General features: G+C 59.4%; 1 protein-coding gene across 1 annotated transcript; it reads right to left on the reverse strand.

Moving 5' to 3' along the window:
- Positions 1–1,275: 1,275 nt before the first annotated feature.
- Positions 1,276–11,022, reverse strand: DLK1 (delta like non-canonical Notch ligand 1). The gene is made up of 5 exons (XM_066341793.1): positions 10,788–11,022; positions 9,504–9,567; positions 8,888–9,018; positions 4,513–4,654; positions 1,276–2,834 (listed from the first exon to the last, which is right to left on the reverse strand). Exons 1-5 carry the CDS (start codon positions 10,852–10,854, stop codon positions 2,072–2,074), a joined length of 1,167 nt encoding a protein of 388 aa, XP_066197890.1. The 5' UTR covers positions 10,855–11,022; the 3' UTR covers positions 1,276–2,071.
- Positions 11,023–22,462: the final 11,440 nt, after the last annotated feature.

Genomic DNA, 22,462 nt, shown 5'->3' on the forward strand with positions numbered 1-22,462 from the left:
CGTGAGAGAGGCCAGGCGGGTGCTGGACACCCGCCTGGCACATGCCAACAGTTCATTTTTTTTTTGCTTTTTTAAGCTTTTTATTACACTTAAAATGAGATGAGATGGTGACTTGAATGACTTGGGGGGGGTAGGAGGGCCTGGGGCAGGGGTTATCAGAGACGGGGTCGGGAGTCCAAGGAGGTGGGGGTGAGGAAGGGGAGGGGTAGGAGGGCGGCAACAGGAGCTTGGGGTGGGAGGGGGCTTGGCAGTGGTGATCTTGGTGGCAGTAATGGTGACATGGTTTTGGGGATTGAGGGAGAACTGTGGGGAGGGAAGAGGGGGAAGGGCAGGTTTAAACTGGGGGGTGGGATTTGGGTTGAAGACGGGAGGGGCTTGGCAAGGGGGAGATGGGACTTTGGGATAATGTGTCACCTGTCAGGGACGAGGTGCCAAGGGTTGGATCTTGGGGCTAGGATGATAAAGAACTGGGAATGATGGTGACATGGCTTGGGTAGGACATGGGGGTTTGGGGGAGATGACAAGACTCTGAATGAGAATATCCCGGGCCCTGGGAGTCCAGAGGCCGAGGGTGACAGGGTCATGGCTGTGTGACGACGGTGACGCAGGTGTGTGAGGTGATGTGAACGACCGAGATGATGATGATGATGGTGTCACTTGAAGCAAGGTAAACAACTGGCAGGCAATACTCAATAAACGTCAAAAGTATCAATTCCTATCCAAATAGTTTAAGAAGCAAAATAGTCCTATCTGGTACCCAAGGGCCGTTTACCTACCCCGACCCCTTAAGGAGCTGGGCAGCTAAACAGATCTGTGTCCTGTTTCCTTCTGTGTTAGCCAAAAATAGAGATGCTCTTCTTAAAAAAGTCAAATTCCTGATTCAGAAACTGGCTAGGTCTTTCAGGATCTGAGGATTATTAACTCAGCAACACAAACGAGGCCCGTGGTTGTGTCGACCAGGCCTGGTCAGACTTCCAACCACAGCACGAGAAAACGTGCCCCACAAGCGACAATTTCCACTAAAACCCTGTGAAAACCTTGGTGAGGGCTGTGTTGCTGCTCAGATTTCGCCAGGGGCACTTGCGGTTCAAGGTGCATTTAAATTTCAAGGGGCATCGTTAATGTATAGGGTGGGAGGTAGGCAGAGTGTTGGGGGGGCTTTGGGTGGGTGGGGCTGCCTGAGGGGCAACTCCAGCCCAATCAGAGAGGCCAATTGTCCCCAAGTAGGACGGGAGCCAGGAGGCTCCCCACGCTGGAGACTGCACTTAGGGACAGTTTGGGTTTAGCCCCCTCATCGTTGCTAATTCAGTTTTAGACAGGAGAGGACCTTGATGGTCAGTTTGTATTCAAGCCCCTCCGTGGAGAAGGGCGAAAAGGCGGGCCCAGGGCGGGGAAAGGGACTCGCCAAGGATGGCACAGCGAGTTAGTGGCAGGGCTGGGACGAGGAGGTCCTAGCCCCTCCAGCAGCCAACCCGGGGCTCTCTCTGCCTGACACACGGCCGCTGCACTCTGCGAAGTTTCACACCAATCACAAAGATCTCGGAACTGTGACGCTGGACGCGGAAGTGAGTGCGGGTCGGATGTGGCGTGTGAGAATTAACAGACGAAGAGAGTGTTAGCCCTTTTCACAGTGATCAGTTAAGGTCACTAACAAGGACCCTGTGACCGAGACCCCTCGGAGAGGGACGTCGGCACCGAGTCCTGGCACTTGTTACCTTCTTTTTTTTTTGTCTTTTTGATTTTTTGATTTTTTTTTGGGAAAAAAAATTTAAGGGTTGAGAAGGACATATCTCTTATACTTCATTCAAAGGTGAAATTCTTATTCTTATTATTATTTTTATCATGCATTAAGAGAGAGGAGAAGGTTTGCTTTAGCATTGCGCTGGTCACACAGTTAACACCACAGAGAGAGGAAGAGGGGAGCAGCGTTCACCAGGTTTGACACGAGAGCTAGCACATTCCACCACAAAGACAGCTTAGAACAGGCCGCGGCTAGGCTAGCGAGAGTAAGCTCTGCGGGACCCCGAGGACGGGGCCTGGGGGTGGGGCGGCTGGGACGTGGGGACACCGCTTAGATCTCCTCCTCCTCCTCCTCCTCCTCCTCGGCAGCCTCCTTGAAGGTGGTCATGTCGACCTTGTCGGGGAAGATGATGTTGACGGCCAGGTCCTCCCCGCTGTTGTAGTGCAGCAGCAGCTGCTTCTTCTTGTTCAGCATGTGCCTGTAGCGCAGGTTGGCCACCCAGGCCTCGCACTTGTTGAGGAAGATGACGCCCATGGTGCCGAGCACCACCAGACTGGTCAGCACGCCCAGGACGGTGAAGCAGATGGCCTGGCCCTCGGACAGGAGCGGGGTGTTCTTGTTGATCTCCCGCATGGACACCTTCAGGATGCGGTGCTCGGGCTGCTGGACGGGCAGCTCGTGCACCCCGGGCGTCAGGCGGTAGGCCAGCCCGTACCCGCTGGGCAGGCGGGTGACCTGCTGGGAGCTGGCCGCGCGCTTCCTGCCGCAGAGGGGGCCCGTGAACTCGGGCCTGCACAGGCACTCGAACCTCACCTGGGAGTGCTGCAGGCAGGTGCCCCCGTTCAGGCACGGGTCGGAGGCGCAGTTGGTCACCGGGCGGCTGCAGGTCTTGTCCACGAAGCCGGTGGGGCAGCGGCAGCGGAAGTCGCCCCCGATGTCGGTGCAGATGCCTTGGTTCTCGCACGGGTTGGGGGTGCAGTTGTTGGCCACGATCTCGCAGAAGTTGCCCGAGAAACCGGGGAGGCACAGGCAGGAGGCATGGGAGGCCTGGCCGTCGTCATCCACGCAGGTGCCACCGTGCTGGCAGGGGGAACTGTGGCACAGAAGAGGACAGGGTCAAGGTCCCTTGGGGGCAGGGCTAGAACAGTGGTGCTGGGCTGGGGCGCGGGGGCGGGGTGAGGGGGCAGGCGGTCAGAGCACGTTCAGTGAGTGGGTGATGCCAGCCTGCGGGCACCAGGGAGGTGCCAGACACTGTCACCCCTGCCCGCGAGGGTCTCCTGGCTGCACGCCTGTGTGGGGTGTGTACCTCAGCCCCATCACACTGCCTTGATGGAACCTGGAACACGCCTGACCTGACGCCCATCTTCTCTCCCACCTCTACGTCACTGCTCCAACCAGAGGCCTGCCAGTGGACTGGTGGGGTAAACTGAGGCCGAGAGAGGCAGAGTCAGTGATCACGCAGGGCTGGAGGCAGCCCCCTCCTTTATCCTGGTCCCTGGGCCGCTGAGGCCCAGCTGCACGGGGCACCACCGACTGTCTCCCTCTGCTATCACCGCCCTATTATGATTTTTACTTTTATTTTCAGCAGAGCGAGTCTGCAGGTCATTGTGCAGAAACCCTTGGGGACTCTCCGAGTGAAAGAAGTACGTGTCCTGTCTTTGCCGGCTCGGGCGCGTCCGTGCTGCCGGTGAATAGCAGCTCATTCACCCAAGAGCAGCCTGCCCGACCGAAGCTGTGTGCTCAGAGGGGAGCACACGGAGCATTTAATGTAAGTGCTTTTAAACGAGCGGGCCCTTTGTCATCTGATAAATGCCAAAACTCCAGGGAAGAAAGGGTCTGTGGGCACAAGAAGCCAGCATCGCCACTCGGGGCGAGGGGTGTGTAGGAGCTGGGCTCTGGAGGAATTTCAAGGACCCTGGGCTGAATTTCGACAGACTAGTTCAAGTCCGTTCGAGAGGAAAGCAAAATAGTGTAAAGGCCTCGCTTGGTGCGTCCCCTTCTCGCTCATAAACAGAAATGGTGCCCGAAGCCCCTCCCTCCCCTGAGGGCTGATCTTTCGCTGCTTCATCAAGGCCTGTTTGTGGCACCAGCCAGCTCCAGGGTTCGGCACGCCACCTTGGGATGCCCGGGCGAGAGCAGCGGATTTGGCATTCCGCCTTCCCAGGGCGCCTCCCCGCCCCGCCCCGCCCCGTCCAGGGCTGGGTTCTAGGTGAATGGCCGCTTCTGTCCAAGTCCTCTCCCGGCCTCCTCATCTGCCCCATCCACGCCGCTGCGCCCCGAAGGGGCCAGAAACGGCTGCTCTGCTAGGAAGCCTGGCGCCGCCTGGCGCAGGAGAGGCCAGTGACCACCCTGTCTGCTGTGCCCACTGCACAGGGCCAGGAGTCCGCTCCCCAGGGAGGGTGAGTGGGGTTCGCGAGACCCAGCCTGGGACCCTGCCAACCCTCGGTCTCTTATGTTGCCTTTAGAAAATGACACAGCTCCAAGCTCCCATGCGCCGTCCCAATCTGCTCCCCGTTCACACTGGCCAGGACTTGGGGACAGCAGGGGAATATGAAGTCGCCTGCAGGATCGTTTGAAAAAATTATGGAAATGACCCTTCTCCCTAATGGGGGGCAGCCCCCCCTCTTTAAGGGGGCTGCGGACCGGCACTCACTTGGTCTTTGGTCTGGCGACAGGTCCAACCGGATTAGGCTGGAAAGGGTCTTTAGGGATGTGAAGCAAAAATCACAAGCAGCACTCATCAGAGCAGACGCAACGGAGAGAATATTTACCCGTTGATCACGCAGGGCCCGTCCTTCCGCCCGCAGTCCTTCCCCGAGAACCCGGGGGCGCAGGAGCACTCGTACTGCCCGTTGTCGAGGTTCACGCAGGTCCCGTTGTTGGCGCAGGGACTTGAGGTGCAGGCCCGGATGTCTGGGAGAGGGGAAGAAAATCAGGCCCTGCCGTCCCCTGCTCTGGGGAGGTCGGGGGCTGGGGTGGGGACGGCCAGGAACAGAGGCTGGACGACCAGCTCCCCAGGTGGAGGCAGGAAGACACCCCTCCAGGTGGTGGAGGGGAAGGTACTCCCAGGGGCCTGCCCTTTCTGTCTGTGGCCACTGCCAAGGGTCACCAAGTAGGGTCCTGAGGAAGGAGGTGTACTGACCCTCCCTCCCCCACAAAAAAACAAACCCTGAGCAGCTCAGGGGGCTGCAAGGGCTTCCTTGTGTTAGGTCATTGGGGAAGAAAGGCCCAGGACACCTGTCCCCTCTTCTGGGGGACCAAGTCACCCTGTAAGTCCAGCACTGTGACCTCCATGGCAGACACCTTCTCCCCCCCCCCCCCCCGCCACCAGGTGTGCTGAGCTCCCTGACACCTGCCTCTCCCAGACAGGTGTGCACATCAAGCTACTCATGATTTGGGGAGGGGGGTTGCCACAGGCAGACCAGTGTAGCCCAAGTGTCAGGAACACCAGAGGCCCTGTTGCCGCCCACCCCAGAGGGGCAGGGGGGGTGGAGACATGAAGGCCCCTATCGGGAACCAAGAAGCCTAGTTCAGCCGGGCGCTGCCTCCACCCCCAGGTGGGCTCTCTGCTCTCAGGTCCTGGACTAAGGGGGTCCACGATGAGAAAGCTGCCTCCTTGGAAGGCAGCACGATCAGAACGATGGAGCCCTCTCCCATCAGCGTGCGTTTCCATGAGCACGGAGACATTCCCATCGCCTTTCGACACCTCCCGTCTCGCACACTTCATTATCCTGGCTTGGCAAGCCGGGGGCAAGCTGAACAAAGGAGCCTGGGCCGGGGGCGCCCTGACAGTGCAGACCCCAGCCCCCCGCCCGCCAGGAGGGTCCCATTCTAGGTCCATCCCCAGCCAGCCCGGGTCAGGGGCGCCCTGACAGTGCAGACCCCAGCCCCCCGCCCGCCAGGAGGGTCCCATTCTAGGTCCATCCCCAGCCAGCCTGGGCCGGGAGCGCCCTGACAGTGCAGACCCCAGCCCCCCGCCCGCCAGGAGGGTCCCATTCTAGGTCCATCCCCAGCCAGCCTGGGCCGGGAGCGCCCTGACAGTGCAGACCCCAGTCCCCCGCCCGCCAGGAGGGTCCCATTCTAGGTCCATCCCCAGCCAGCCTGGGCCGGGGGCGCCCTGACGGTGCAGACCCCAGCCCCCCGCCCGCCAGGAGGGTCCCATTCTAGGTCCATCCCCAGCCAGCCCGGGTCAGGGGCGCCCTGACGGTGCAGACCCCAGCCCCCCGCCCGCCAGGAGGGTCCCATTCTAGGTCCATCCCCAGCCAGCCCGGGTCAGGGGCGCCCCGACAGTGCAGACCCCAGCCCCCCGCCCGCCAGGAGGGTCCCATTCTAGGTCCATCCCCAGCCAGCGGCTGAGGTCAGCCCCTCCCCAGTCTGTGCCTCACTTTCCCCATTTATAAAAAGAGGGGCTCTCCCTGGCTGGTCTCCGAGGGGCCTCTCAGCTTTGATTTTCTACCAAACAGAAGGCTGGGGCCAACCAGAGACACAGCAAGTGAAGGCAGATGGCGGGGAGGGGTCCACACACGGAGCAGACCCTCCCTCTGCTGCAGAGAGCCCGCACCCTCTTGGAGCGGAGATGGCGAACAGTCAGTAAGGAGGGACTTGGACGCAGCCAGCCGAGCCCACGAGGGGTTCCCTGGGAGCCCCGCTGGGGCAGGAAACAGAAAGGGGCTTTATCCTTAGGGAGAGGAGCCTCCCAACCCTCGGCTCCCAAGCCCTCTTGTCACCTGGGAGTCTGAAACTTAGGCTGAAGGGCTGCTGACCACCCTACTCCTGTCCCTGCAGGGCCAAGCCTCATCAGCAGGGGCTAAGCCCGCCTCTGCCCAAGGAGGAGGCTGCCAGGGGGCTGGGGAAGGGGCTATGCCTGGAGAAGCAGCAGCGATGGGCACAGGGACAGCCTCAAAGACCAGAGAAAAGGGGGGAAAAAGAAAAAGGAGAGAGCCCTCAATTGCCCAGGGGGCCATTTCCTTGACACCCAGCCTCCCGAGAGCCTCTGTCAACCAAGTGGGGAGGGGGGCCTTGGTCTGGGAGCCCCCAGGGGGGTCCTGGGCTTAGAGACCAAACTGGGTGGGCTCTGGGCTGAATGCTCCGATCCCAGATGGGGAGTCTCTGGGACCCCCGGTCCCCAGTCAGAGCCACTGCGACAGTGACGCACTGAGGGGCAGCAGAGCTGGGACCCCCGGTCCCCAGTCAGAGCCACTGCGGCAGTGACGCACTGAGGGGCAGCAGAGCTGGGACCCCCGGTCCCCAGCCAGAGCCACTGCGGCAGTGACGCACTGAGGGGCAGCAGAGCTGGGACCCCCGGTCCCCAGCCAGAGCCACTGTGACAGTGACGCACTGAGGGGCAGCAGAGCTGGGACCCCCGGTCCCCAGTCAGAGCCACTGCGACAGTGACGCACTGAGGGGCAGCAGAGCTGGGACCCCCGGTCCCCAGTCAGAGCCACTGCGGCAGTGACGCACTGAGGGGCAGCAGAGCTGGGATCCCCGGTTCCCAGCCAGAGCCACTGCGACAGTGACGCACTGAGGGGCAGCAGAGCTGGGACCCCCGGTCCCCAGTCAGAGCCACTGCGGCAGTGACGCACTGAGGGGCAGCAGAGCTGGGACCCCCGGTCCCCAGTCAGAGCCACTGCGGCAGTGACGCACTGAGGGGCAGCAGAGCTGGGATCCCCGGTCCCCAGTCAGAGCCACTGCGGCAGTGACGCACTGAGGGGCAGCAGAGCTGGGATCCCCGGTCCCCAGTCAGAGCCACTGCGACAGTGACGCACTGAGGGGCAGCAGAGCTGGGACCCCCGGTCCCCAGTCAGAGCCACTGCGGCAGTGACGCACTGAGGGGCAGCAGAGCTGGGACCCCCGGTCCCCAGTCAGAGCCACTGCGACAGTGACGCACTGAGGGGCAGCAGAGCTGGGACCCCCGGTTCCCCAGTCAGAGCCACTGCGACAGTGACGCACTGAGGGGCAGCAGAGCTGGGACCCCCGGTCCCCAGTCAGAGCCACTGCGACAGTGACGCACTGAGGGGCAGCAGAGCTGGGATCCCCGGTCCCCAGTCAGAGCCACTGCGACAGTGACGCACTGAGGGGCAGCAGAGCCGCAGGCCCGCTCATGACTCAGCTGCAGATAAATAAAACTGCGTCACAGTCATGGGGGGCGGGGGGGGGGCTTAAGGATGCAAGATGTTAGAGGGGGACGCGGTTTTGAAAGCTGGCTGCCCTCAGGTTTTCCTTGAGGGAGGGCACTAGTGAAGCTCAGATGAGAATTCTCCCTGCGCAAACCCTCTGGCTTCTCTGAGCCTCAGTTTCCCCATCTGTCTCTGCTAACACCAGGGAGCAAGGGACAGCGGCCCCTGGGCACTGCTGAGGCTGCTGGGGGTTATTTTATTTTATTTTTTCGAGGACTTCAGTCTCTGCCCAGGCTTCCAGGCAGGTTTTGCCAAGTGAGAACGGGCTCAAACGAACGTTTGCGGCCTGAAAACGCAGCGAGAGCCAGCTCTCAATTGCTCAGGGTAATGGAGGACAAAGATTACCTGAATTAATGGAATCAACAGATAACACCAATCCACCTTGTCCCCACTTATCGGCCTCTCCCAGGTTCCCCGGACACCTGAGCTCATCCGCAGCAGCCCCCGGTCCGGACTCGGCTTCCGCTGCCAGCCCTCGGCCCCAGGACCCCCCCTCCCCTCCCTTACCCGCCCCTGTGCTTTGTTTGTTTGCTTTCTGCAGCCCCCTTAGGACAGTCCCTAATGTGAGTCTGTTGGGGTCTTAGTTCTGAGACCCCCCCTTCCCCACCCCAGTTCTTTCTACTCCCTGAGCTCCAGCGACCTGGGCAGGCAGGTTACCCGGGGTCTGCAGTCCCCACCTGCTCCACTTTGTGGGGTGCGTGTTTATTCCGTGACTCTTAATTCCACCCCCCTCCTCAGTGCCTTCTCTGGGAGCTGCGTGCTGGGGGTGCAGAGGGGAGCAAAATGGTGTCCCCTACTTGTGAGGAGCCTCCTGCCACCATCGGGCAGTGTATACATAGATCATTAGCATACAGAGCACAGGTGCGTTGGAATCAGGCTTGAGGGGGGAGGGAGGCAGCCACTGGGCTGGGAGGAGGGGGCTGGGGAGGACGGCCGGGGCGGGGGTGGCAAGGGCAGGGCGCGTGCCAACCTATGTCGCAGAGGTTCCCGTCCCAGCCGTCGTTGCAAATGCACTGCCAGGGCTCCACGCAGAGTCCGTTAACACAGCCAGGAAAGGTCATGCATTGGTCACACAGGGGACCCTGCCAGCCAGGCTGGCACCTGCAGGGGGTGGGGAAGGAATAAAGATGGGGACCTTTGAGGAAGGGTACAGGTGGCAAGGGGGCTAGGCTGCTTTCTGTGGAACCAGGGGTCCTTGGGGGGTCTGCACAGTGGCAGGCCAGTGGGTCTCAGGCAGCCTATACCAGTCACCTGACTGGAAAAGCTTACACAGGGCCGTCTGAGGAGCAGACACTGGGGCCCCTGAGAGCCCAAGAGCGCTGCGTTTTGCCGCAGTGGACTGCAATGATGTCATCCTGAGGGGTGCTCCATGCCACCCCCTCTAAGAAAGCAGACAGGAGCTATGGCTGTCCCCGCCCCTGTCCTCTCCCCTCACTCCCCCCACCAGTTTCCTGCAGGAGTGACGAAGCTTTTTATTGCAGCCCAATGGCTAAGCCTGACACCCTCTTTTTTCTGCCTAACGCCATGATGCCCCAGGATTCTGCCTTGGCCCCCTATAAGAGACCTCTGGGCACCCCCTCCATTACCTGCAAACATTGTCATCCTCGCAGAATCCATTTTGGGGGTGGCAGGCCGGTAAGCATTCAGCTCCTGAGGCACAAGAAAGGTTACACCATTCATCCCACCAGGCCCCAGAGGCCAAGGCAAAGACCACAGCTTCCCTCGAGGGAGCGCAAACCCTCTACGGCCCTACCCGCCTGGCACACAGTAGGCATTTCACGTCAACCCACTCAGGAAAAACTCTCTGCCACGTGCTTGGTCATCGAGTGACCACACAGCATTGCTTCATCCTCAGGAGCAGCTCAGATATCTCACTTCCCTCCCCCCCAAAAGTACGAAACCTCAAGTCCTAAAACTGGGCATGGGGGAGACAGTGGATGGGCTGATTCTGACCCTGGGCACTGAGCCAAACCCCCACTTTGGGGGTTTGATAAAGTGAGATAAAAAGGGGAACAGATTTTGGGATATTCATCTCTGAGAAATCCCAGACAGGTTCACCTGGTGGCTCACAGGTAAGGCATCTGGACATTTTTGAAGGTTCATCCCAGTTCGGCCAAGTACCTACATCAAATCCCCCATTTCCTCTACCCCCCACTCTTCACAGGAAAAGAACACGCAATGGTTTTGCAGGACTGACTGCAATTCCGACCCTGGTTAAATATTCTGACCCTTTCACAGGCGCCTACTGTGTGCATCTACTTCCACCTGCTCCCTAGCTTTCCCGACAGCCCCCTCCCCCGTAAACACTGGTGCAGTGGGGGAGGGGCACTGCGGGAGGGGCCCCCTCGGCAGAGACAGATGGCTGCTGCAGACAGAAGTGTCGCAGCCCCTCACCTAGAACGACGCCACACGGGGAGGGGGGGGCTGGGGCTGGGCTGCTCACTGCGAATTTGGGCCTACGACCGCCAAGTCGCCCCTCGCTGCCCCCACAGACCTGTACCCCAACGCGCACATAAGGACCCCCAAACTTGCAGCCCAGAGCCCTTTCCCAGAGGACTCCCAGCATCACCTCTTCCCTCCACACCTCCTGTCTCAGCGCACCGACACCCCGCGAGCGCCACTTCTGCGGGGCGGGAAGGGCCTGGGGGCGTCCCGCAGCTCACCTGCTCCCCTCTCCCCGGGACCCCCGGGGCCGGGCTTGGCGGGCAAGAGTGGCGGAGAGGGCGAGGCAAGCACAGCGTGGGGTTTAGGGTTAGGCGGGACGGCCGGGAGTTGGGGCGCATGGGACGGGGCGCGCAGGGCACCCGGCGGCCGGGGGCGTCGCAGGCATCCCCAGAGGGGGCGCGAGCCAGGCCGCCAGGGGGGCTCACCATGGGTACTGTGGCCGGAGGCCAGCAGGAGCAAGAGGACGGGCAGGAGGGCTGCGGTCGCGGTCATCGCGGGGCGGCCGGGGTCGCGGTCCCGGGAGCGGCGTAGGTGCAGGTCCTGCTCCGGGGGCCGCGCTGGACTTCTGGTTGTGGACGCGGAAGGGGGCGCGGGCGCGCAGCGAGGGAAAAGCCAGGGCTGCACAGGGCTGCGCGCTGCGCTCTCCAATGCCGCCGCCGCCGAGCTGCCGCCGCCGCCGCGCGCGCCGCCCTTTTCGTACCGCCGCCCCCCCGCGGCCCCCGCCCCCCGCCCCCGCCTCCGCGCGCACGGGGCCGGCGCCGTCCAGTCCCGGTGACCCCCGCCCCTCACAGAGCCGCCCCCCACCGCTGTGGCGTCCCGGAAACCCGCTCGCGCACGCGGCGCACTCTTGGCTAGACGGGCACAGGTACCTCGCGCGCGTTGAGCACACGTTCCCCACACAGGACGGCACACGGGCGCGCACAGCCGGCCCGCTTAGCATAAGTCTCATGAGCCGAACACAGGTTGGGCCGCAGACCCCAGGACGGCGCAAGGACACGCTCAGAATACAGAAGCACACATAGAAACACTTAAACACATATTGCCAAGGTCCCGAGCACACATGCCATGGTTCGCACACCAAGAAAAACGCATACGCACCCTCTAAAGACGTACTACGCACATAATCACACACGCACCCAGAAAAACACTCATGAAAAGCTTTATGCACCCAGACCCCTAATCATAATGACGCAGGAAAACGCAGACACACTTGTAGCCACACACAAAAGACAACACAGACACACCCTATATCACAAACACACGCTGCAACACAAACGCACGTTACAGAAATAGGAGTGGCACATGCCCAGTCATGGACACGCAGAGAGGCCAGCGCACATACAGTTATGAAACACGGGCATCTTTCAACGTGTGCCCTGCCTTCCACACAGAGGCACGGGCAGAGCCACGTGCACACCTGAACATGCGAACACCCTTGTAAACACACAGATGCCTGAGCATCGTTCAGACCCCTACACCCCACCCACGCCTGCATACGGACAGGGTGGTCAGGGCCTCAGTCCAGCCAAAGCATAAACCCTGATGTTCAGGCACACACACAGCTACGCACTTGATATTCACAAGCACACATACATACCCGGCCCCAGAACTTATCAGCCTCGGGTTCTTGGTTACACATTCATATAAACACACATACACAGTCACTCAACACACACACACACACACTCACACACTCACACACTCACACTCACACACACTCACACACGATCACATATATCTTTGCCCACAGTGACATGTGTGGGCAAGCTCACAAGTGTGCTCAGTCTCCCACGCACAGATGCACACCAAGCACTCTGCACATATTCCAGGCCCACTGGGAGGCCTCCAGACAGGGGTTGCAGGAACATGGGGTGGGAGAGTCAGACCCTACCAAAGACCCTCTCTCCAAAGAGCTCCTAGCCCCCAGCCTGCCTTTAGAATCCTACACACTCCGCTCTGGGCAGCCTCCCACACCCTTGTCAGGATATGGGAGGTTCAGGAAGATTTTGAAGGAGTGTGCAGGTAGCAGTTGTGGGGGAGCAGGGGGATGAAGGCGATTAAAGGTGTTTAGCCTCCTGGGGTTGAGTACTAGGAGGTCAGGACCTTTTGAGAGGCATCCTTTGTGTATGCTGCATTTGCATAGGTTAGTTTGCATATAGATCCCGGGGGCTCACCTATTTCACAGCCTCCCCATGTTATGGCTTTCCCTTTCCCACAGTGCTGGTTGTGTGTGTGTGTGTGTGTGCATTTGCACGCACGCGTGAGTGGTGATCTTTGCCACTTTGAACCTGGGGTGTGGGATTGGCCTTCCTGGTATGTCACAGGGCCCTGGAAGGTTTGAGGACGCACGTTCTGACCTGGGGATAGATAGGTGTGGGAACTTAGGCCAGAGGGAGCTCCCAAGCACACCAGTCATAAGGCCCTAACCTAAGTCTAAACTGGGGTGGACAGCAGCTAAGAGGAGCTCTTTCTTGCCAGGCTCTCCAGAGCCTGGAGGGAAACCCTCACCCCCTTGGGGAAGGCACCTCTTCCCTGGTGTTCTCCACTGAAGACCCAGAAAGGTAGGAGCACTGGGGTGCCCGCCCTGTACCCTTGCCTTTCTATTATTCCCCTCTCTTCCAAGGACCCTTCTCAAGTGAAGAAACTTGAGTCCAGAGACAGAAAGTCTTTTGCCTAAGGCCTCTGGCTACAAAGAGAGTGTCCACCAGGCCCCGGCCTAAAGGTCTAACTGTCCCCTGCATGGAGGTGCCCATCGCTTCCCTGATCCCCACCACTCCCCCCCCCACCCCTCCAAGAACCCTGACCTCAGCCTCCAGAATTATCCTACCTAGTACAGCAGGCAGATCGGGAAGGCCTGGGTTCTCAGCCAGACACTAAGGATGGGCCGGAGGATCTCAGGGCTGAGCAGCCCTAGGTGAGCACCCCCCTTTGGACCAAGTTAAGAGGTGCAGTGTGAACTGCACGGAGCACCACGGGGGGCCCCAAAAGCCATCAGTGCGCCCCCGTCTGGACCCCTCCCTTCTCACACCCACCCTGCAGTTTTGGAAAGGGAAGGAGACCCGGGGAGGGCAGTCTCACCCAAGGGTATCCATGTCCCAATGTCACAGGCTTGGCTGGAAAGGGCACCCCCTTGGCTGGCTGGCACCTGCTTGCTAAGCCCAGCTCCATCCCCTGCCCGCTGAGGGCTCTGGGCCAGTCACCTCCTTTCAGAGGCCGGGTTCTTTGTCTATAAACAGGGATGGGCGCACCTGTCCCTAAAGGGAACGCGGGTTTTCATAAGTAGAAACCCACTGTACTTACAAGGCCTGGCCCCTTCCTGCCCTTCCTCCAACAGCTGCCGGCAGCCTCCGCCCGGTCAGCTAGTGCGAGCTGGAGGAGGGGGCAGGGGCTTTCTGACCCGCCTCTTCCAGAGCCCCCTGCAGGGCTGCTGCAGGAAGGGGCCTCGGGGCCCCGCAGGACTTGTGAGCCTGAGGCTTTCTGTTGGTTTGCTCTAGTGTCAATAAAGCATTTGTAAATTCAGGAGACCAGGGGTTTCTTTTCAGCGAGCAGACAAGAGAAAGGGTAGCTCGGCCCGCGGTGGGGAGGAGAGGCTAGTGATTGTCACAGGCTTCAAGGCTGCACAGAAAGCATGAAAATGCCAGTCGGGTCCCTTGGGGAGAGGTCTGCTGTTTGCAAGCAGACCCTGGGGGCTGGGAGTGCAGGCCTGGAGAAGTCAGGACAGACTGCTTGTTCCTCTATCTTTTCCTCCCCCCTGCCCTCTTCTCCCTTCCTTTCCTCTCTTATCCAAAGTGCAAAGCCAGAGGAAGCAGCCGCCCCCCCCCCCACTGTGTAGTTTGGCAGGTGGTCTGCACAGGTAGCTGAGACTAAACCGGCCACTTGTGGGGCTGGATTGGGTTTCAACAGGGCTCCTTCCCTCTGCTAATCCAAGTGGCTCTGCCTGAGACCCCAGCCTCACCAGCAGCCAGACAGTGTCCTCTGTTCCTTCTGCCCAGAGGCCAGAGGCCAGCTGGCTGGACAAGGGAGCTGGTGATGGGTGAATGTTTTCTCAGAGAACCAGAGAAATGTTATCTCCAGAAATGTTATTGCTAGCCCCTTCCCTCCCTCTCTCCCTCTCCCTTTTCCAAATACTAACCCCCCCCCCCCACACACACACACACCAGATCACTTAGCCTTTGATCAGACAGAATGCCCACCAGGGAGATCTGCAGGGCTCAGCTCCAGGGACCTCAGAGAACAAACAGCACAACAGCCTGGGTGTGCAGGGTGGGGCAAGTCAGCTGGGGAGGCGGCTCCCCCCACCGTGACATCCTGCTCTGCACCCCCGGCCCACAGGAGAATTTTTAGGCCTGAGGCTTGGTTGTGGGGGTGTCTGCACCCATAAGGATCCTGTCTTTAGTGGGATATTACACAGTCGGGGAAACTGAGGCCCGGTGAGGACTCTCAGGAGTTTCTGCTCCCGTCCCACCTACCAAACACCCTGCATTCCTCCTACCAAACACCCTGCATTCTCTGTCCTTCCTCTGAGGGAGGACTCAGCTGCCCTGGTCCTGCCTGAGATGCAGCTCTTTCCAAAGGGACTGCCAAGTTAACTGGGGTGGCCTGCTTGGAGTCAGGAACTGAAATACCCCGGAGACAGCGGGCAGGGCGCTTCCCACCCAAGCCCTGGGTTAGGTATTCACAGCCCAGTGTCCTGTGTTAACGATTCACAGACTAGGGGGGCTGCCTGGTCTCGCCTTCGGACCCCAGGGCCGAGGCCATCCATCTCCGCGGGGCCTCCCTCGGCTGGGCTGGGCTGGGCATTGCAAGGCCCATTTCAGAGATGAGTTCATTGAGGCTTGAAGACCCCAGACAGCTTTGTCTGGAAACTGGGATGGAGCCCACAGGGAACCCAGGCACCAAGCTGTCTGCTCAGCCAGCCAGAACGTAAGAGTGAGCCTACAGGGAGGCTTATAGGGAGGCCTGAAGGGAGCCCCGGGCCATGCCCTCTCTGCGTTGGGTGGAGACGCAGCCCAGCCATCTTGGGGGCTTGCGAGGGTTGCTGCAAACCCCGCAGGGACGCGCAGCTGCCACGACCCTGACTCCTTCCCCAAGCTGACGTTGCTCTTTGGAGAGAGACGTTCCTTTTGCTCTGCGGAGGGGAGGGGGCCCGAGGGCGGAGGAGGGAAGACTGTTGGAGGCACACCCAGGTACTTTTAGGCTCAAGAACACGGAGGTTTGGTTTCGTGTCCAATCAGCGAGAAGCCTCTTCAGTGTGAAGTGGCGTTGTGCTCGGCGGAGCCGCGGGAGGACTTGGCCGCGGAGGCGCACGCTCGGCTGCTGGCCTCGTGCTCGGGGCCTGGAGAGGCGCGTGACAGCGCAGGCCTGCTGCGTCGCCGAGCCCGGACGCAAGTTTCAATGTGACGCGGGGGAGAACGAGCCCCCCCCTGCCCCCCGCCCGCCCTCAGCCAGAAGTCCCGCGGAGGGAAAAATACAAGAGGAGGTGGGGAGAGCGAGAGCGAGAGGTGGGGGCGCCTTGGGTTGGAACCATATTTAGTGTTGATTTCAGCGAGGTCGCACCTCTCCCCCAACCAGAACCAATTTCTCATCATCGATGTTAGGATTCAAAAATAGATTTTTCTCTCTGCCTTCTTTGCCATCTGAATCGACGTGGATGTCAAGTTCACAAGTCTAATTGTCCACGTCATCAATCAAATTATCCCCTTAAAAGGGCGCCACTGAGTCATGCTGTGCGCGTGGGGAGCTCTGGGGGGTCTTGGGAAGAATTAATGAGGGCTTCCCACCCCCAGCTCCACACCTTGTAGGTACACTCCCACCCCCACCCCTACCCCAAGAGTGAGGAAATCCGAAGCAGAGGAAAAAAGAGTCTTTTCATCACTTAGCCTGTCGATGCAAGCTTTGGGGGAAAAAAAATAAAAAAAGTACAGTAATTCTTAATTCATCAGAAATTCCCAGAGGTTAATTTTCCATAAAACGGCGGCTCAACTCTTTAAATGTATTCTTTGATCGGCTCAGCATCGGCTGAGTTCTTACAGTGTGCTGAGTGGGGGAGGGGTGACAGGCTATGCAATGGTAGATCACAGGGTAATCCCCTCCCCTCCTCGGGTTCAAGGGGGGGAGGGAGGGAGACCAAGCGCTTAGGGACCTGTGAGCCACAGGGGTGTGGTGCCCGGAGGGAGGGAGGCAGAGCGGGAGCTGGGTACATGTGGGACCAAGGAGTTTGAGCATTTCTTGCTGGGTGTGCAGGGGTGCATAGGAGTTCAGCGGGGTGTGCCTTTCTGGGAGACCCTTAACCTCAGAGGAAGCCCTGCGCCCCTGAAAGCAGGACCTCCACCTTGGCCCAGAGAAGGGAGTTTCCCGGGTGAGTGTGGCAGGATCGTAACCTCTCTCCACCTCCAGGAGTCCAGGTCTGTGGACAGGAGACGGTGGGTGGTGGCTGGGCCTGCCGCACCTGTCCAGTTTAGAGATGTGAGAACACATACATCTTCCTCAAGGAATTTAAGATATTCTTGTTCTATATATACTCTCTTATTTGTAAGAAACCATTAGCATCTTCATTCAATTATATATATATTAAAAGTATTTTGGAGCTCTGCTACATTCCTCAATCCCTTGCAGAGGAAGGCACTGCCCCTGCTCTGGCCAGGCTGGGGGAGGTCAGAAGGCCACAAGTCTGCTCTTCTCTCCTGCCTCCTCCAAAGCTTTCTCCCACCCCTGCCTGCCAGGTCCTGCCAGCTCCCGCCCACCCAAGTGGGCCCTGGTCCGGGCCTGGGAGCCAGTGAGCCCGTGGCCCCCTCACAGCCACTCCAGTGCTCCGGTGTCACTACCCACCCTGAGCACATCTTCCCGCCTGGTGTTAATGGATTCTGCACATGTGCCTGACATCAGCAGGCCCAGAAGTGCCCCTAGCAGGCGATGTGCAGCACGGCCCTGGAGGTGTTTGTGGTTCAGGTGAATTAATGAATAAACGAACGAGGCACAAAGTGTTCTCTGAGGGTTACTCTGGGCCCCTCGGAAAGATCCCGTGTCTTAGCAACTGGCGGCCTCTCGTGGCCCACCCCAGCCGGAGCCCTCTCAGCACCTCTGGTCTCGGTGTTCTGAGGTTGCTGACCCGCAAACTGAATCTGGCTCAGTGCAGGGCCCCTAAGGTGACAGTGGCATCCCTGCCTTGGCCTTGTCCTCTCCCTCCGGGGCTTCTCAGTTCTTGTAGTCGGAATGTGGAATGGGGAGCAGCTGCACTGAGACCACAGTCAGCAGCCCCCTACTGTCACCTGCCGCTCCGGCGCCCTGTGCCTGGCTCCTCCTCGGCACTGCTCTCCAGAAGCCCGTTCCTATGGTGACGCTCTGTGCCTCCAGAGGCCCTGCCTAGCTGTCTGCGGCCACACTCCAGCTAGCGTTGGGGCAGGGGGCCCAGCTCCTCCACCCAGCACACGTGGGGTTGCTTGATACCCAAACTCACATTTGGTCCAATAGGATGAGCTTTAATTTGACCCCTGCACAAAAACGTTCGTTCCTCCTCCCTCTCCACCTGTGGAGGCTCCCTATCAGCCACAGAGCTTGGTCCTGGGGCCCAGAGAGGCTGAACAATTCTCCCTAGGTCACACAGCAATGCATTGGCAGAGCAGGAATAGAATAGTGGGGCCTGGGACCCCCACTAAGGTGATGTAAAAGTTGATCATACACAGTGCCTCAAGGAACCCCCAGGTTCCCTTGTTTAATGGGGGGTCCATTTGAGGTCAGACCAGAAAGCCCACAGAATCAAAACGGAAGCAAGCATGTCATAAGACAGGATTCTAGTTGGGACAGAAGGGGGTGGTCCTCTGTTTACTGTTTCAGTGTCAGGACATTTGGAGAAGCAAGATGGCTTCCTGGGGCTGGCCACGCTCTTTCCTCCCCACCTGGCCTCTGGCCTGCCAGCCACCTGTGTGATGGAGCCCGGCTCTCTCAGCCTTTGTGACTCCAGAACGAGGGCCGGGGCGGGAGTCTCCTGCCTCTGAACATCCACCCTGAGGTCTCTCTGGACATCCACCCTGGAGGTCTCTCTGAACATCCACCCTGAGGTCTCTCTGAACCAGTCACCTCCGTTTATCACCACGTGGCCTCCTGGGGGCCACCACCACCCCGCCATTGCCGGAGCCAAGACTTGGACTCCTCCTTCCTCAGCCTTACCGCTGTTCATGTGCACGTCCTGGGTCATCCTTCCTCACTGGCTCTCCCATCCACTCCCATCCTCCCATCAAACCCTGTCACCAGAGGGTGTATCAACCAGCCTCCGGGCCTCCCAACTCCCTGGGGTCTGCAAGGCAGGACTCTGAGAGAGGTTTCCTAACTCATGTCTAGTCAGACCATGGTCCTGCCTAAGGTCTTCACAGAAGGGAAGTAGAGAGAAGAACTGGGGGGGAGGTGATGGGGGGGAGGTGACCGGGGGGGGGGGGAGGGAGGGAGGGAGGAAGAAGGGAGGGAGGGAGGGAGGGAGGAAGTCCCGCCTTTTTCAAAACCCATGTCAGCTCCCCCAGGGCTGCACACACAGAATTAGGCGCACAGTAGGTTCTCATTAAGCATTTGCAGAGTTGAATCGCAGCATCTCATCAAGGAATCGATGAGGAAGCACTTGGCAGGGAGAGGGGCGGCTGAGGATCGGAAATGGTCTTTTAAAGCCCGGGGAGCCTGCTTCCCTGTGAAGACTCGCCTCCAGCCCGCGGACATGTCTCCTTTCAGTGCCTTTCTGCTGCCTCTCTCCAATGGGCCAATTATTTCTGGCTGCATTTTACTTAATTCTGCCTCCCCTCCACGAGCAGCGGGCAGCGGCCTTCGCCGTCCGTGGCCGGCCACGGGGCCCCCATTGATCCAGGCTTGCTGAGGGGAGACCCTGCCAGCACCGTCTTGCCCTGCTCCCTTTTCTTCCCTGCTAACTAGAGAAGATGGGAGGAAAGGTCGTCCAGGTCTTGTTTTCTCGATATTTTCTCTGCACAAGGCACTGTGGCGGGAGATGGGAGGGGCAGGGAGGGCGGGAGGTTGTTGAGCTTGGGAAACTGGTCCAGGCTCCAGACAGCTGTTCACTCCCCAGGGGGGGCTCTAGGTCACTGGGGGGGGGTGAGACACCGGGGGAAGTCCTCGGGAGGCACTCGGGGTCCCGCCACGCCTCTCCAATGAGGGTGCTGATGACCCACATGACCTGTAAGGCCGTGCAAACCACCGAGGAGCACCTGGGGTAAGTCACCATCCAGGTTCCTTAACGGCTGCCCCGAGGCCTTGCCAGGCCCCAGTCTGGCCCCTACGGTCCCCTCCTGGGCATCTGTGCCCAGCCTCAGTCTCCCGCTTAACAGATTGAGTTTACGTTGAGACACAAGCGTGGGTCTGCAGCGGCCCGCAGGATTCAGGCCGGGCCCGGCGGGGGGGCAGGCGGCACACACAGTACAGTTAACGCGAGGAGGGTTTGGGAAAGGACTATGTGCAGAGACACAGGCGGGTGTGAGGGAGCCAGAGGGGTGACAGCAGGCCCCGTCACCCGTGGGCCGTGGGCTCAGGGAGCACCCTCACCTGGACCGGAAGCAGAGGGGCTGGCTGAGAGGGTGGTGGCCAAGCCTCCCTTGGGTTGCGGAGGCTCCGGTCCACAGGGGCTCTGTCCTCCGGGGTGCTGGGGCCTCGCCCAGCTGGGAGCGGAGGGCACGGACCAGCTGCTGCAGGCTTCTAGGGGCACCAAGCAGGGGCAGAAGGACAAGAGGAAAAGTGTCCACACAGCCGAGGGTGTCATCGAACCCAGCTGTCTCTTCCATTGGGGAAACTGAGGTTGGGAAGCCTCTTCAGGGGACAGAGCTGGGATTTAAAGATGGGCCTCCTGCCCCGGCACGTCCCTCGCTACTGGAGGGTGTATACCAGCTCTGAGAGCTGAGTGGAAGGACCCCACTGGGCCATGAGCATGGGGACATGCACCTGAATCACCACAGGAGCTGAGCACACCCGTGGCGGGACGGGTGGTGAGCCCTGTGCCCTCACTGCCACAGGGGGTGGTGGACCGGGGTGGTGGAGAGGGGAGGGGTGACTGCAGAGAAGGGGAGTTGAGAGAGTCGGCGGGGAATGAAAGCTCACAGCACAGTGGTATGTGAGCAAAGGAAAGGAGAAGAGTTCACAAAGGAAACAGAAGAAGCTGCCAGAAGCAGGTGGGCACCAGACACAGCAGCTTCCTCCCATCTGGTCACCTCGTTGCCCCTACCCCCACCCCACCCTGCCCTGCTCTACGTCCCCTGCTTCTTCGGGCCAGAGGGCTCCTTCCCTGACACCCACAGACACTCTCAAACTCATCATTACAAAAGCAGAGAGGAGTCACCCAAGGGGAAAGCCGAGTGAGGAAGGGAGTGACCGTTGGTCCCTCAGGGCTGCATGGACTAGAGGCGAGGTGGAGAATAAGCTGGTGAGGTGGGTGATGTGGAGGCCTTTGGGGCCGGAGCAAAGGAGCTCAGCTTCAGAGGGGTCTGGGGGGTGAGTGAGAGGTGAGGTGTCAGAGGCGACAAAGCAGAGCTGTGAGCGGGAAGAGAGGGAGAGAGAGAAAAGAGCCTTATTCCTCAGGCAGATGGTGTGTGTGTGTGCGCGCGCGTGTGCGTGTGTGTGTGTGTGCGTGTGCGCATTCAAAGACGGGAGAGACTGGAGGGTGTTTACAGGCAGAGAGGCTGCAATGCCAGATGAGGCATAATTGATTAACTGAATAAAGAGAACACAGTCTCTCCTCTGCAAGTTCCCGGTCTGGTGGGGAGACGAGGATTTGAACCGACACCCCCACTAATGGGAGGTGTGCTGTAATTGAATTGCCAGGTCCAGCAGCAGCAGTCTGGGGCTTGGCAGGTGCTCTACGAGAACTCCCCCTTCCCAGCCCTGTATCCCTGGACACCACGGGCAGAGAGAAAGCCACCTTGTGGTTAGGGCCTGTGGCTAGGGCCCTCGGAGGCACTCCACAACTGTCCTTAGAGGAGGAGCATGTGTTCATTGTGTTTTGAATTTTCAAAGCAGTTTAATGTTTGTTTTATTTACTCCTCAGAACCCAGCATTTGTCCTGCTTCGGTGTAGATGCCAGTGAGTCACTCGATGTGATGGGAGGTCAGGGGAAGTTTCTGTAGACCACAGTGCAATGTCTTGCTCTCCTCCATTCCCTGGGCGCGTAGTAAGGCCCAGGGAGTACTTGTTGAGTGAATACATGATGGATGGATGGGTGGATGGTGAGTGGATGGATGGATGGATGGATGGATAATGGACGGATGGATGGATGGATGGGTGGATGGTGAGCGGATGGATGGATGGATGGATGGATAATGGACGGATGGATGGATGGGTGGGTGGATGGTGAGTGGATGGATGGATGGATGGATGGATAATGGACGGATGGATGGATGGATGGGTGGATGGTGAGTGGATGGATGGATGGATGGATGGATGGATAATGGACGGATGGATGGATGGGTGGGTGGATGGTGAGTGGATGGATGGATGGATGGATGGATAATGGACGGATGGATGGATGGATGGGTGGATGGTGAGTGGATGGATGGATGGATGGATGGATGGATAATGGACGGATGGATGGATGGGTGGGTGGATGGTGAGCGGATGGATGGATGGATGGATGGATAATGGACGGATGGATGGATGGGTGGATGGTGAGTGGATGGATGGATGGATGGATGGATGGATAATGGACGGATGGATGGATGGGTGGGTGGATGGTGAGTGGATGGATGGATGGATGGATAATGGATGGATGGATGGATGGGTGGGTGGATGGTGAGTGGATGGATGAGTGGATGGATGGATGGATGGATGGATAGATAATGGATGGATGGATGGATGGATGGATAATGGATGGATGGATGGATAATGGATGGATGGATGGATGGATGGGTGGGTAGATGGTGAGTAGATAGATGGATGGATGATGGATAATGGATGGATGGATGGAGGGATGGGTGGGTGGATGGTGAGTAGATGGATGAGTGGATGGGTGGATAGTGTGAGTGGATAGATGGATGGATGGATGGATGGATGGATGGATGGATGAATAGATGGGTGGGTAGATGGTGAGTGGATGGATGGATGGATGGATGGATAATGGATG

The sequence above is a fragment of the Saccopteryx leptura genome, chromosome 6, assembly GCF_036850995.1.
Source record: "Saccopteryx leptura isolate mSacLep1 chromosome 6, mSacLep1_pri_phased_curated, whole genome shotgun sequence".
Taxonomy (NCBI): Eukaryota; Metazoa; Chordata; class Mammalia; order Chiroptera; family Emballonuridae; genus Saccopteryx; species Saccopteryx leptura.